Genomic DNA, 17,087 nt, shown 5'->3' on the forward strand with positions numbered 1-17,087 from the left:
ACTTATTTCATCCAAAACAAAACTCGTGATTTTCTCCTCTTTAACCTAGCCCCTCCTCTGAAGACTGATGAGTCTCGCCCATCTCCTTAAATGGCATTACCCTCCCGGTGGTTCAAGCCAAACAGCACAGTGTCTCCTTTCATCCCTCCCACATCTTCACTTCCTACCACCTTCTAGAGCAGGTCCTAATTGTTCCAGCTTCAAAAGATTTCTTGAATTTATCATTTCACTCCAGTTCCAGTCTAGTTTGAGCCTAGATTACTACAACAGCCTCGAGTTAAGTTTCCTTTCATTTCCTATGTCCATTTTAAAGAAAGCAATGGTGTACTCTAGATAAAGCATCAACAAATCACGGCAATAGTCTGTTTTCAATCCTTCAACGAGTTTCCTATTTACTTCTCACCCTCTACAAGGTCAACACAATCTGATCATAACAGATAGAAGACTAGCCCTCCTGTCATAAACTATGTTAAAATTAGACAAAAATGCATAAAGCAACTGGAAAACAAGCAGCACAGGAGTATGATCCTTGAGAGAAGAGAAAGTAACAAGGTTATGGTCCGGACTTGCTATCCAATATGTGATGCAGGGAGAGGAAGACCAAACAGAAAACAGCAGTCCCGCAGAGCTCAGAAGACAGAGCAGTGGGTAAGAGTCCCAAAGACAGGAGAAATGTGCAGAGCAGAATGACACAGAGGAAGAAGCCAGCCAGAAAAGCAGCAGTGTCTGATCTGACAGGGGTCCCCTGGAGTCTTTGACCAAATACTAAGCCTGCAGGTACAGGGAAAGACTCCACAGTGTCAAAGAACAACTACCAGAGAGCTATGAGTTGAGCAACTACCTGAACTCACATGGGGCTGGGAAGAATTCAGGCTCCAAAGAGCCAGAGTGGAGAGAACATCAGAGGCACTGAGCAGAGACACCAGAAAGGCCACGTCTTAGGAGTAGAGACAGTCTAGCCCTGGAGGGAAGGCTACCTAGACTAGAGCCAACAGAGTGTAAAAGCAAGTCTCGTTAAGGATCGAGTTAATCCACAATTAACCCCTGCAAGATAAAACACTTCATTAAGACAGTAAAATGCAGAACACATTAATCCAGGACAAAATCTGAACACATTAGTTCAGGCCATAATCACCTCTCACCTGCGTTAAAACAACAAACTCATCAGTTACCCCCCAGCCTCCAGTCTGTCCACACTGAATCTACTCCCTACACTGTAAACAGGTGATTAATTGGGCACACAGATATTAGGGAAATTTCCAAATGCTTTACAGTGAAACTATTACAATTTCATTTTAAACTCTAGCAAGCTTATCAGCGATATATAAGGAAAGAAATCCATTTGAATAAAAAAAAATCCTCCTCTGCTAAGGAACTAGGGTGCACTTTAAACCATTCGCAGGCATAAAGCTTTCCTGTTAAGAGCTTGTAAAACCTATCAGTCCTAACAGATCTCCATTCAAAGGCCTGCGCATTAAAGCTCATCATGAACACCTCCTGCAGTCAGTGGGCTGACCAACTCCCCTTTCCCAGAGAGCACATCGAGCCTCTGACTCCTGCACCGTTAATAAAGGGAGAGGACTCTGGGAATAAAAAAGAATGTACCATTCAGACAAGTGTAAGAAGCCGAATGTGCTAGTGCTTGCTTTATTTCGCTCTTTTTAGCCTGAAAATTTTCACTCTACACAAATTAAAGAAAGCCCAGAGATTTATACAGGTAGAATTATCTGGATCTTGTTATACTGTCAACTGTGGTACACGGTAGAAAATGTGTTCAGTTCCCCTCACTGATTTAATAAAGAATAATGACTAGAGAAAGAAAACAAACAAGTTAGGAACAAAATTTCTCCGTTGTTAGTAGTTTCTTTTTAAAAGTAAGTCAACATTTACTTACACAACTGAGAGAAAGGAGCATTTGTGACTGAAAAGTAGTACTTATGTCTGAAATTTCTTTCTTTCAAGTTTCAGGTTTTAGCCTCCAGCACCCTTGGTTCAAGGGTAGACGTCCCTTCAGCAGATTTCAATCCTCCACACAAGTTCTGGGCTTACTGGACTCCACACGGAGAAGTGAAGAAGGAACCCTCACTACTCCTCCTGTACCTCAACTCCGCCGTTGTCAGACAGCACTGCACTTTGACCCTTCACCATCTCAAGTAACAGCATGCTTCTGAGAAAACATATCTTCCTGTCAAAATGGAAATGAGGTACAAATGACACAACAACAAAAAAAAAGATGAGGAAGGATAACCTGAATCAGTAAGTTATGCGATGCAACTGTTCACACTTTCCAAAATCACTAGGAAAGGGAAAACTAACTAGGGACCTTTTTTCTTTTTTAATTCTTCCTACTCTGTGTCCAAGGTTTCTATTTTTTTTCTATATATGTTTATTTCTCTTTTCTTCCCTCTAACCTCCTCTGCTCTTACCTGACAACTGCCAAAGATACAGATGGGCATTCCTCAGACATGTTAGAGCCAAAATTCCTAGCCTAGAACCTAGTTAAAGAATAGGGCTTTTTTTTTTTTTTAAAACATCTTTATTGGAGTATAATTGCTTTACAATGGTGTGTTAGTTTCTGCTTTATAACAAAGTGAATCAGCTATACATATACATATATCCCCATATCTGACACCTTTTTTTTTTGTTAACATCTTTATTGGAGTATAATTGCTTTACAATGGTGTTAGTTTCTGCTTTATAACAAAGTGAATCAGTTATACATATACATATGTTCCCATATCTCTTCCCTCTTGCATCTCCCTCCCTCCCACCCTCCCTATCCCACCTCTCTAGGTGGTCACAAAGCACCGAGCTGATCTCCCTGTGCTATGCGGCTGCTTCCCACTAGCTATCTATTTTACGTTTGGTAGTGTATATATGTCCATGCCACTCTCTCACTTTGTCACAGCTTACCCTTCCCCCTCCCCATATCCTCAAGTCCATTCTCTAGTAGGTCTGTGTCTTTATTCCCGTCTTGCCCCTAGGTTCTTCATGACTTTTTTTTTTTTTTCTTAGATTCCATATATATGTGTTAGCATACTGTATTTGTTTTTCTCTTTCTGACTTACTTCACTCTGTATGACAGACTCTAGGTCCATCCACCTCACTACAGATAACTCAATTTCATTTCTTTTTATGGCTGAGTAATATTCCACTGTATATATGTGCCACATCTTCTTTAGCCATTCATCTGTTGATGGACACTTAGGTTACTTCCATGTCCTGGCTATTGTAAACAGAGCTGCAATGAACATTTTGGTACATGACTCTTTTTGAATTATGGTTTCCTCAGGGTATATGCCCAGTAGTGGGATTGCTCGGTTGTATGGTAGTTCTATTTTTAGTTTTTTAAGGAACCTCCATACTGTGCTCCATAGTGGCTGTATCAATTTACATTCCCACCAACAGTGCAAGAGGGTTCCCTTTTCTCCACACCCTCTCCAGCATTTATTGTTGTAGATTTTTTGATGATGGCCATTCTGACTGGTGTGAGATGATATCTCATTGTAGTTTTGATTTGCATTTCTCTAATGATTAATGATGTTGAGCATTCTTTCATGTGTTTGTTGGCAATCTGTATATCTTCTTTGGAGAAATGTCTATTTAGGTCTTCTGCCCATTTTTGGATTGGGTGGTTTGTTTTTTTGATATTGAGCTGCATGAGCTGCTTGTAAATTCTGGAGTTTAATCCTTTGTCAGCTGCTTCATTTGCAAATATTTTCTCCCATTCTGAGGGTTGTCTTTTCATCTTGTTTATGGTTTCCTTTGCTGTGCAAAAGCTTTGAAGTTTCATTAGGTCCCATTTGTTTGTGTTTTTATTTCCATTTCTCTAGGAGGTGGGTCAAAAAGGATCTTGTTGTGATTTATGTCATAGAGTGTTCTGCCTCTGTTTTCCTCTAAGAGTTTGATAGTGTCTGGCCTTAGACTTAAGTCTTTAATCCATTTTGAGTTTATTTTTGTGTATGGTGTTAGGCAGTGTTCTAATTTCATTCTTTTACATGTACCTGTCCAGTTTTCCCAGCACCACTTACTGAAGAGGCTGTCTTTTCTCCACTGTATATTCTTGCCTCCTTTATCAAAATAAGGTGACCATATGTGCGTGGGTTTATCTCTGGGCTTTCTATCCTGTTCCATTGATCTGTATCTCTGTTTTTGTGCCAGTACCATACTGTCTTGATTACTGTAGCGTTGTAGTATTGTCTGAAGTCAGGGAGCCTGATTCCTCCAGCTCCATTTTTCGTTCTCAAGATTGCTTTGGCTATTCGGGGTCTTTTGTGTTTCCATACAAATTGTGAAATTTTTTGTTCTAGTTCTGTGAAAAATGCCAGTGGTAGTTTGACAGGGATTGCATTGAATCCGTAGATTAAGAGTAGGGCTTTTAAACCTCAAACACTGCTGCAAATCTTAACATGAGAGCAGTTGCACTAAACAAGGTTTGTTGACTAAAATATTATAGAGACCAAAATTAACATACGTGTAAATGTTTTAAAACAAATTAGTATTTTAATTTCTGTTTTTTTTTTTTTTTTTTTTTGGCCATGCCGTGCATCATGCGGATCTTAGTTCCCCGACCAGGAATCGAACCTGTGGCCCCTGCAGTGGAAGCACGGAATCCTAACGACTGGACCGCCAGGGAATTCCCAACAAATTATTTTATTCATCACAATAGGATCTACATTTCAAAAAAACAGGAGCACGTATAGAACTGAAATATTTATTCAGCCTATAGACAATGCTTGGTATGCATATGGATAGCCGATCCAAAAATTCCATAGCCAATTCAGGTATGTTCTGCCAACAGACTGAGAACCAAACTTTGGTGTATCACAGAATCACCTGTAAAGCCTGTTAAAACTCCATACGCCTGGCCCCAGGCACTAACCACGTCTTGACTGTAGTTCAGTATGTGTCCAACAGATGTCTTCACGCTTCTATCCATCAAAGGAAAGGCACTCCAGTAAACAATACAAAATCTAACAATAAGTCACGTAACAATGTAATTTCAGTACAAACAGAAAATACAATGCTTAATTTAATTTTTGTTTTTCTTCTTTGGCTTTTATTTGGGGGAATTATTTACCTGCTATCTACAGAATCATGTTCATAAACAAAATGGAAAACTAATCACAAATGTTCCTGGATATGAATGCCATTTTAATGTTACTGTATTTCATCAAATCTAAGATGCCACTGATTGTAAGGTAAACCACTGTTTAATGTGCTGGAAAGAAAAGAAGGAAATGCCTCCAAATAAACCATGACCCAAGCTTCTATCATTCAGAATTTTTATTTTATACTGATTGCAAGACCCTTTTTTACTTATTTAACCGTAAAGTTTAATCATATATCATTTTGAACTGTTTTATAACTTTCTCCATACCAATAACTGTTTCAATGCTGGTTCACAGCATAATATTACTGAAGACATACTGAACAACAGCTAAAGTTAACATGAGAAATAGCAACAATACTCACAACATTGACTAAAATGAGCAGCTGTTAACTGTTTGTGAGTACACAGGCAAACAAATCAAGCAGGACTCTGGCCTTGGTGACAGAGATTTTAAGATGCCATCAAGGATAAGACTTATTAACTCAATTTCATACTGTTGAGATGGGGAAAACTATGAGTCTTGGAATTGATGAAAGCCCGCTTTTTTAAAAGATGGACAATAATCCAATAATAATAAAATCTATGGATATCCCAGTGTTGCCAGCTCTCAATTCTTTCTGCCTTTCTTGACACACTAGTGATATAATGCACAATAGCCATTTCAAGTCACCACTCACCCAACCTAGAGTTGTTAAGTTCTTTATTAGACTTCCTTGTTCACTCGTAATTCTCCCTCCCCCATTTATTCTCAACACAGCCAGAGTAGATTTTAAAAGCTAAACTAGATCACTCCCTTGATTAAACACTGGTGCAGTTTTCTCTTGCACTTTGAATAAAATTGTTGCATTACCTGCAGGGATCCTGAAGGCAAGTGCTTTGTCTCCTAGAGGGCATGGATTTTTGTTTTGTTCACTGCTACTATATTTCCTTGTGCTCTGCACATGGGTTAGTGCCCAATAAATATCTGATGAATGCAATGAATGACTCTGGCCCTGGCTACCTCTTCAACCTCTCATCTCATGCCTGTTTTCCCCTTAGACAATATGCTTTTGTCCTCTAGTCTCCTTGCTGTCTCCTGAAAACTTCTCATCCGGCCTTTGAAACTGTTAACCTTCTTCATGAAATGATTTTACCCAAATGCTCAGCAAGACTGTTTCAACTTTCTTCAGATCTCCCTTAAAGGGCACCTCCTCAAAGATGCTTACCCTGTTTATCCCCTCTCCCAACATAATTAGACTCAACTAATTTATTTCCTCTCATAATTATGTTTATTGTCTCTCACCAGATTTTTAAGTTCTAGGAGGGCACAGACCATGTGTTCTGACATGGAAAATGTATACCCAGCGTGTATCCCAGGGTCACATACATTCTAGAAGCTCAATGGATGTTTGTTGAGTAATGAGCAAAGAAAGGCTGTGCCGAGTGCCTCTAGCACCTTGTCACTCTGGAAACGAAACAGTCAAGCCACATGTTACAAAGCTTTACTCCAAATTACCATTTTAGCTTCTGTTACCTGTATTTTCTAACATACACAAATTTAATTGTTTAAGCCTCTTGCTATAGCAATAAAAGATTCTTTCCTGTCTCAAGATTGTATTAAAACCTTTTTCTTACATTCTCTTCTAGTGTTGTTATTTTTTAACAAGTAGCTCTTTATTTCATCTAGAACTTAATTTGATGTAACTATGTACTGTTTTCCAAATAGATGGCGATTATTCCCAAACATGTATCATATGCTTAAAACTATATTATTTCTGGGTTCTATTCTGTCTCATCAATCTAGCTATCTATTACTGTGCCAGTACCACAGATTTTAATGTCACTGGGTTTAAAACACATATATCGGGGCTTCCCTGGTGGCGCAGTGGTTGAGAATCTGCCTGCCAATGCAGGGGACACGGGTTCGAGCCCTGGTCTGGGAAGATCCCACATGCTGCGGAGCAACTGAGCCCGTGAGCCACAATTACTGAGCCTGCGCGTCTGGAGCCTGTGCTCCGCAACAAGAGAGGCCGCGATGATGAGAGGCCCGCGCACCGCGATGAAGAGTGGCCCCTACTTGCCGCAAATGGAGAAAGCCCTCGCACAGAAACGAGGACACAACACAGCCAAAAATAAATAAATAAATAAATGAAAACTAGTAAATTGGCCACATAAGATCTTAAAAAAAAAAAACAAAACACATATATCATGAGCTGCTTAAACAAGTGTCCCCGCACTGTTCTTCTTGCAAAGAAACTGCAACATCATTTGGGCACGTGTCAAGAATATTCCTATTGGGATTACACTAAATTCACAGAGTTGGGGGAAAGCAGCATCTTTATATTAATGTTCCCATCTACATTGTAATGAAAATTTAGCCCTATCCTTTCCATTGTCGTTACTGATATTATTTATTCCATTTTCCTTATCTAACAGCACTGCCTAACACTTCCAGAATAATGTAAATACTGATGAACAGTATCTTTGCCGCTCCCTAACTTTAATGGATGCGTCTTAGTATACGTCAGAGTAAGCGCAATTCTGGCTACTAGTTTAAAATATGTTTATAATACATATTTACTGAGTTTTATTTAAATCATGCTATAAAGGTATCATTCCATCCTTATTTTTAGTTCATTTGGTTTAGTTTTCAAAGTGTCTAACATTTTATCTAACGTCTTTGAGATAGCTATCAAACACTACGAGGTTATCTTTTCCTTTCACCTATTACAAATTATAACTGTGAATGACATATTGAGCCATTCTGGATTCCTAGAATAAACTCCTTTTGGTCAGAATATTATCCTTTTATCATAATGCTGATTTTATCTGCCAATATCTTATTTATAACTTCTATACCTAAACTCATAAGAAAAACTGGTTTGGGGTTTTAGTTTGTTTTCTAACCTTCGTTAGGTTTTAGTATCCAGTGGTCACACTGGAGAAAAAAGAATTGGAAAAGCTATCCTTCTTTCTGTAAGCTCCAGGCTTAAACTTCTTTCCCTACATTTCAACTTATTCAACCAACATTTCTTGAGTACCCACTGTGCATTTGTTAAGACACTGACAAGATAAAATTTCATATATATATATATATATATATATATATATATATATATATACACACACACACACATCCTTGGTGCAAAAAATTAAGTGAACAATGAAGAAACACACATGGAAGTATACTATAATATTACTGGCTCATCTACATATATGTATAGAGCTGCACAAGGAAGACTTCACAGAAGAACTGCAATTTGCGCTAAGTCTTGAAGGCAAGTAGGAGACAAAGAAAGGAGAACCAGCATTCTAAACATGTGTTCATGAAGCAATCACTTCTACTTGCTCTTAAATAATTTTAATCCATAGGACTGTGTTTCCTGTAAGATGACGCTACATTACTAATGGCAACTGGAATTGTGTATTGATACAACCAACAAGGCCTATATTTCTTTCCACATTATGTTCAGAAGTGGGACTTAATATTTGTAGAGCTTGTTACTTCAAAATTAGTCTTAAATTCATGTTTTTTCCTACTACTTGTTCAAATTCACCATATTGCTGGTTGTCCTCTGCCAGAATAACACTGTGGCTTTCCATAATCCTTAACTATTCACTATTTAGTAACTCCAAAACTCAAAAATAAATGGGCACAGGTTGAAATATTCAGAACAGAAGGAGTAGAAACGTAACATTCAAAGTTCATCACGATGCTGGTAGGGTTTTCATGCTGCATGCTATCTGAGATGATTACACCTTCTCTTACAATGTTCTATGGCCAGGCTCCAGGTTACCTCATTAAAATATAAACTCTTGAAAGTAAAATGAAAGAAACTCAGGATGGTGCCTACAACACAGCAGTTGATAGAAAATTTTCTAAAACAATACAGTCCAGTAATTTGAAGATTGTAACGCACATAGCTGCAGATTAACCGTAAAAATACAGTATATGCTTCTGGGAGGATAAACTGGTCCAATCACTCTGGGAGACAAGACTGATATTCAGAGTTTTGAAAACGTACACACCCTGAGCAAATTCATTTCTGGAAATTTACACTAAAGAAAAAAATTAATGTACAGGGATATATGGTTAGGGATATTCAGTGCAGCACAGTTTTATAATAATGAAAAATTAACAGTAGTCTAAATGTTCAACAGTAAGAAATATAAATAAATGCAACAGAACATTATAAATTCAACTGAAATTACAAAACTCTACATGTACTGACAAAGAAAGATGTTCAAGACAAATTATTAAGAAAAGCGAGTAACATTACCTGCATTATGCATCGCTGCACTACGTAATACAGTAGCCACTACCTACACAGAGATACTTAAATTTAAATCTGATTAATTAAATTTAATTTTAAATTAGTTATATTTAAATGAAATTTAAATTTCAGTTCGTCAGTCACACGAACCACATTTCAACTGCTCAACAGTCACATGCAGCCAGTGGCTACCATATTGCAGAGAGCAGATACAGACCGTCGCCATCATCAGGGGAGTCGCTGTTTTGCTGCTTTTAACCTCCTTCCTCACCCTTCATTTAAAAAAGGGATTATTCAGACTGGCACTAAAATAGTTCTGAGATTTTTTTTCCCCCTATCCAAATGTGAAAATTATCTGAAGACTCTGACCTCATATAGAGAAGTAGAGCTGTCATTTTTTTTTAATTCAATGTAAGATGAATTCTTCACTTAAGCTTTCTTAAAATGAAGCATTACATAGAAAAGTGAAAAATTATCAGTAGACACAGTGGTCAGCTAAAGTCTGAGTTTCCTCTCTAAAAATAAGTGACAGCATACCTCTGTATCATTCCCTCTAGCTGTGCCTCCAGGGCAGCAAATAATTTTTATCACGGATCTTTTACAGCAAGGCAACAGTTTCCATGGAAACCACAGGGCAAACATCCATTACTGCTGCCTAGGACTTTATAAGCACACCGAAACCGAGGGAATCGCTTACTTTCAATTATTAATATTTTAAAATTGAGCAGTAGTCAGCTACTTTAATTCTGGTTTTGTTGTGTGTGTCTCTATGAACAAATCAATAGATGAGGAACAAATCAAGAAAATTCTGTGCCCCTCTAGCAACAAAATGAGTCTACAGAAATCAGGAGGGGGAAAAAAAACCCCAGAAAGGTATTAAACCAGTATACATGCCAGCCAATGTCATCTCATACAAGACAGCAAATCAGAACAGAAATCAGTGCAGAACTTAGGTAAGAAAGAAGAAATTCCCTTGCACTAGCTCAGGAGAGCATATAAATTTATCTAGGTCAAAATGCTGACTACTCAGGAAAAAAAGACAGTCATAACAACTGAGAAAGTGGCCACTCACCTCTCTCAACAGAGTGTTCTCTTTTTCCTTCTGCTCCAAAGGGCTTTTGAGGTGGTGGACATGCATCTCTGCCTCTGCCAGTCTCCTTGTTCTCTCATGGTCCTCCTCAGTAGCCTTAGCAGAAAGCCCCTTGCTCTGCAACATCTCCAGAAGCTTCTTGTGGATTCGTCCCGAGCGTTCAGGGTTTGCTTCTGAGTCTCAATCCGCAGCTCCATCTCCTCCAGAGTCTTTCGAAGGAGGAACAGCTCCTTGGCCTGCCGCTCATGCTCAGTGTGCAGCCTCTGAAAGTTCTCCTCCGTCAGCTCTGCCACGCAAGGCTCACCAGTCCTACTGTTACTATCCTGTTCAAACAGCTGGTTCAGGTCCCTCTGGATCCGCAATTCATCCTGGAGAGCCTGGACTGTCATTTGCATGTGCTGGTATAAAGACAAAAAAGAAAACCCAAATGAGCTTTCCTCCTCAAGTAGCAGAAACAAAGCAGACTACGGGGAATGAGAAAGCAGCTACCACAGCTCTCAGAACCCTGCATTTAGCAAATGAGGATTCACATTATTCTGTTTTACACTGTCTTTAAAACTGATTGAGATAATCTGTAAAATGTCAGTAATTTAATTTGTGTTTATTACCAACAGGAAACAAGGTCAGTCTGGCAGCTCCTCACTTTGCTTGACTAAATAAAGACACTGTTCAAGATTAGCAGAAGGTATTACACGGAACTGAAGGTGAGGAGTGGGGAAAGGCAGGGGAAACCTATAGGAATACGGACACATCATACAAAAAATTTCACCAAAAAACACAAAGGATGGCAAAATACAAAATGACTTTTAAGTGCTTTACAATTAAGTTAGCACATTAAATAATAAACATATGAGTGCATGCCAGAATGTGCTTAGCACTCCTTATGTGTTAATTCATTTAATCCTCACTATAACACATGTACTATTATTTGAATTTTATTGATGATGACACCAGGCACACAGAGACTTAAATAACTCACCCCAAGATCACACAGTAAGTGACAGAGCTGGCATTCGAATTAAAGCAATTCTCGCAGCCCACTGAAGCTAGTACCCAAAGGTAATTAGATAACTTGAAGCTTTAAAAACAAAAAACAAAACACAAAAAACTGAGGCTGTGTGTGCTATTTATACAGAAGAAGATAACAATATAAGTGAGTAATTTGAGTAATTAAATGAAAATGTTAGTGCAGATAAGCTAGTAAAATGTTCCAGAGGGTATATCTTTAGCCTGTATCCCTAACGAAGGTATATGAACCTTTAATCTGAATGGATAAATTCTAGAACATTATACAGAGAACCTAAAAGGAAGTTACATCAAGAATCATGTTTTTAGAAATGAAGAAGCAACAATAGAAAATCACCCTTTGTATTCAAGGTATTCAAGGTCTGGCAGTGTGCCGCAGTGGAAGGAAACTAACCCACAATCAGAAGACAGGAGTTTTAGTTCCAGCTCTCACACTAAAGAGCAACCTAATTTGGAACACATTGCCATCTTTCTGGGTTTCAGATTCCTCATATTTAAAGTGAGGCTATAAATGCCTGCACCATCTTTTCACAGAGCTAATAATATCATTGAAATCTTTGTGGCATATATGTTAAAACAGACATTGTTTAAAATTTTTGGCAAACTGCAAAACAGCAGTAAATATCTCAAGGAAACGATCTGGCAAGTGTACAAAGACGCTCACTGTTGTTTACACCAGCGACAAAATTAGAAACAACCTAAATGGATATTAATAGGTGATGAGTTAAGTAAATGAGAAATGTCCACCCAGTTTAATACTATGCATCAATTTTTTTAAATGTAGATTTATATTTACTGATAAAAACTACAGTTACAACATATTAAGAGTAAAAAAAGGAGATTAACCAAGATGGCGGAGTAGAAGGACGTGCTCTCACTCCCTCTTGCGAGAGCACCAGAATCACAACTGGCTGCTGGACAATCATTGACAGGAAGACCCTGGACTTCACCAAGGAGGATACCCCACGTCCAAGGACAGAGGAGAAGCCACAGTGAGACGGCAGGAGGGGCGCAATCAGAGTAAAATCAAATCCCATAACTGCTGGGTGGGTGACTCACAGACTGGCGAACACTTATACCACAGAAGTCCACCCACTGGAGTGAAGGTTCTGAGCCCCACGTCAGGCTTCCCAACCTGGGGGTCCGGCAACGGGAGGAGGAATTCCTAGAGAATCAGACTTTGAAGTCTAGTGGGAATTGATTGCAGGACTGTGACAGGACTGGGAGAAACAGAGACCCCACTCTTGGAGGGTACACACAAAGTAATGTGTGCATCGGGACCCAGGGGAAGGAGCAGTGACCCTGGGGGAGACTGAACCAGACGTACCTGCTGGTGTTGGGGGGTCTCCTGCAGAGGCAAGTGGTGGCTCTGTTTCACCGTGGGGATAAGGACACTGGCAGCAGAGGTCCTGGGAAGTTCTCCTTGGCGTGAGCCCTCCCAGAGTCTGCCATTAACCCCACCAAAGAGCACGGGTAGGCTCCAGTGTTGGGTTGCCTCAGGCAAAACAACCAACAGGGAGGGAACCCAGCCCCACCCATCAACAGTCAAGTGGATTAAGGTTTTACTGAGCTCTGACCGCCACAGCAACAGGGAGGGAACCCAGCCCCACCCATCAACAGTCAAGTGGATTAAGGTTTTACTGAGCTCTGACCCCCACAGCAACAGTCAGCTCTACCCACCACCAGAGCCTCCCATCAAGCCTCTTAGATAGCCTCAACCACCAGAGGGCAGACAACAGAAGCAAGAAAAACTACAATCCTGCAGCCTGTGGACCAAAAACCACAGTTACAGAAAGACAGAAAAGATGAAAAGGCAGAGGGCTATGTACCAGATGAAGGAACAAGAAAAAACCCCAGAAAAACAACTAAATGAAGTGGAGATAGGCAACCTTCCAGAAAAAGAATTCAGAATAATGATAGTGAAGATGATCCAGGACCTCGGAGTAAGAATGGAGGCAAAGATTGAGAAGATGCAAGAAATCATTAACAAAGACCTAGAAGAATTAAAGAACAAACAAACAGAGATGACCAATACAATAACTGAAATAAAAACTACACTAGAAGGAATCAATAGCAGAATAACTGAGGCAGAAGAACGGATAAGTGACCTGGAAGACAGAATGGTGGAATTCACTGCTGCGGAACAGACTAAAGAAAAAAGAATGAAAAGAAATGAAGACAGCCTAAGAGACCTCTGGGACAACATTAAACGCAACAACATTCGCATTATAGGGGTCCCAGAAGGAGAAGAGAGAGAGAAAGGACCAGAGAAAATATTTGAAGAGATTATAGTCGAAAACTTCCCTAACATGGGAAAGGAAATAGCCACCCAAGTCCAGGAAGCGCAGAGAGTCCCATACAGAATAAACCCAAGGAGAAACACGCCGAGACACATAGTAATCAAAGTGGCAAAAATTAAAGACAAAGAAAAATTACTGAAAGCAGCAAGGGAAAAACGACAAATAACATACAAGAGAACTCCCATAAGGTTAACAGCTGATTTCTCAGCAGAAACTCTGCAAGCCAGAAGGGAGTGGCATGATATACTTAAAGTGATGAAAGGGAAGAACCTACAGCCAAGATTACTCTACCCGGCAAGGATCTCATTCAGATTCCATGGAGAAATCAAAAGCTTTACAGACAAGCAAAAGCTAAGAGAATTCAGCACCACCAAACCAGCTCTACAACAAATGCTAAAGGAACTTCTCTAAGTGGGAAACACAAGAGAAGAAAAGGACCTACAAAAACAAACCCAAAACAATTAAGAAAATGGTCATAGGAACATACATATCGATAATTACCTTAAACGTGAATGGATTAAATGCCCCAACCAAAAGACATAGACTGGCTGAATGGATACAAAAACAAGACCCATATATATGCTGTCTACAAGAGACCCACTTCAGACCTAGGGACACATACAGACTGAAAGTGAGGGGATGGAAAAAGATATTCCATGCAAATGGAAATCAAAAGAAAGCTGGAGTAGCTATACTCATATCAGATAAAATAGACTTTAAAATAAAGAATGTTACAAGAGACAAGGAAGGACACTACCTAATGATCCAGGGATCAATCCAAGAAGAAGATATAACAATTATAAATATATATGCACCCAACATAGGAGCACCTCAATACATAAGGCAACTGCTAACAGCTATAAAAGAGGAAATCGACAGTAACACAATAATACTGGGGGACTTTAACACCTCACTTACACCAATGGACAGATCATCCAAAATGAAAATCAATAAGGAAACAGAAGCTTTAAATGACACAATAGACCAGATAGATTTAATTGATATATATAGGACATTCCATCCAAAAACGGCAGATTACACGTTCTTCTCAAGTGCGCACGGAACATTCTCCAGGATAGATCACATCTTGGGTCACAAATCAAGCCTCAGTAAATTTAAGAAAATTGAAATCATATCAAGCATCTTTTCTGACCACAACGCTATGAGATTAGAAATGAATTACAGGGAAAAAAACGTAAAAAAGACAAACACATGGAGGCTAAACAATACGTTACTAAATAACCAAGAGATCACTGAAGAAATCAAACAGGAAATCAAAAAATACCTAGAGACAAATGACAATGAAAACACGACGACCCAAAACCTATGGGATGCAGCAAAAGCGGTTCTAAGAGGGAAGTTTATAGCTATACAAGCCTACCTAAAGAAACAAGAAAAATCTCAAGTAAACAATCTAACCTTACACCTAAAGAAACTAGAGAAAGAAGAACAAACAAAACCCAAAGTTAGCAGAAGGAAAATCATAAAGATCAGAGCAGAAATAAATGAAATAGAAACAAAGAAAACAATAGCAAAGATCAATAAAACTAAAAGTTGGTTCTTTGAGAAGATAAACAAAATTGATAAGCCATTAGCCAGACTCATCAAGAAAAAGAGGGAGAGGACTCAAATCAATAAAATCAGAAATGAAAAAGGAGAAGTTACAACAGACACCGCAGAAATACAAAACATCCTAAGAGACTACTACAAGCAACTTTATGCCAATAAAATGGACCACCTGGAAGAAATGGACAAATTCTTAGAAAGGTATGACCTTCCAAGACTGAATCAGGAAGAAACAGAAAATATGAACAGACCAATCACAAGTAATGAAATTGAAACTGTGATTAAAAATCTTCCAACAAACAAAAGTCCAGGACCAGATGGCTTCACAGGTGAATTCTATCAAACATTTAGAGAAGAGCTAACACCCATCCTTCTCAAACTCTTCCAAAAAATTGCAGAGGAAGGAACACTCCCAAACTCATTCTATGAGGCCACCATCACCCTGATACCAAAACCAGACAAAGACACTACAAAACAAGAAAATTACAGACCGATATCACTGATGAATATAGATGCAAAAATCCTCAACAAAATACTAGCAAACAGAATCCAACAACACATTAAAAGGATCATACACCACGATCAAGTGGGATTTATCCCAGGGATGCAAGGATTCTTCAATATACGCAAATCAATCAATGTGATACAGCATATTAACAAACTGAAGAATAAAAACCATATGATCATCTCAATAGATGCAGAAAAAGCTTTTGACAAAATTCAACACCCATTTCTGATAAAAACTCTCCAGAAAATGGGCATAGAGGGAACCTACCTCAACATAATAAAGGCCATATATGACAAACCCACAGCAAACATCATTCTCAATGGTGAAAAACTGAAAGCATTTCCTCTAAGATCAGGAACGAGACAAGGATGTCCACTCTCACCACTATTATTCAACATAGTTCTGGAAGTCCTAGCCACGGCAATCAGAGAAGAAACAGAAATAAAAGGAATACAAATTGGAAAAGAAGAAGTAAAACTGTCACTGTTTGCGGATGACATGATACTATACATAGAGAATCCTAAAACTGCCACCAGAAAACTGCTAGAGCTAATTAATGAATATGGTAAAGTTGCAGGATACAAAATTAATGCACAGAAATCTCTTGCATTCCTATACACTAATGATGAAAAATCTGAAAGAGAAATTATGGAAACACTCCCATTTACCATTGCAACAAAAAGAATGAAATACCTAGGAATAAACCTACCTAGGGAGACAAAAGACCTGTATGCAGAAAACTATAAGACACTGATGAAAGAAATTAAAGATGATACCAACAGATGGAGAGATATACCATGTTCTTGGATTGGAAGAATCAACATTGTGAAAATGACTATACTACCCAAAGCAATCTACAGATTCAATGCAATCCCTATCAAATTACCAATGGCATTTTTTACAGAGCTAGAACAAATCATCTTAAAATTTGTATGGAGACACAAAAGACCCCGAATAGCCAAAGCAGTCTTGAGGCAAAAAAATGGAGCTGGAGGAATCAGACTCCCTGACTTTAGACTATACTACAAAGCTACAGTAATCAAGACAATATGGTACTGGCACAAAAACAGAAACATAGATCAATGGAACAAGATAGAAAGCCCAGAGATTAACCCACGCACCTATGGTCAACTAATCTATGACAAAGGAGGCAAAGATATACAATGGAGAAAAGACAGTCTCTTCAATAAGTGGTGCTGGGAAAACTGGACAGCTACATGTAAAAGAATGA

At 38.8% G+C, this 17,087-nt stretch overlaps 1 protein-coding gene and 1 long non-coding RNA gene across 2 annotated transcripts in view; one reads left to right on the forward strand and one right to left on the reverse strand.

The window, feature by feature from the left end:
• The window catches only part of LOC130707369 (ELKS/Rab6-interacting/CAST family member 1-like), a 467,400-nt gene that overhangs the window by 371,685 nt on the left and 78,628 nt on the right, over nt 1-17,087 (reverse strand). Inside the window, 2 exon segments of the mRNA XM_057541602.1 lie at nt 10,439-10,599; nt 10,602-10,854. Of these exon segments, the coding sequence (XP_057397585.1) occupies nt 10,439-10,599; nt 10,602-10,854 (414 nt within the window).
• On the forward strand, nt 1,912-6,733 carry LOC130707386 (uncharacterized). Its single transcript, XR_009007281.1, has 2 exons — nt 1,912-2,256; nt 4,564-6,733. It is a non-coding gene; the product is annotated as an uncharacterized LOC130707386 (long non-coding RNA).

The sequence above is a fragment of the Balaenoptera acutorostrata genome, chromosome 2, assembly GCF_949987535.1.
Source record: "Balaenoptera acutorostrata chromosome 2, mBalAcu1.1, whole genome shotgun sequence".
Classification (NCBI taxonomy): Eukaryota; Metazoa; Chordata; class Mammalia; order Artiodactyla; family Balaenopteridae; genus Balaenoptera; species Balaenoptera acutorostrata.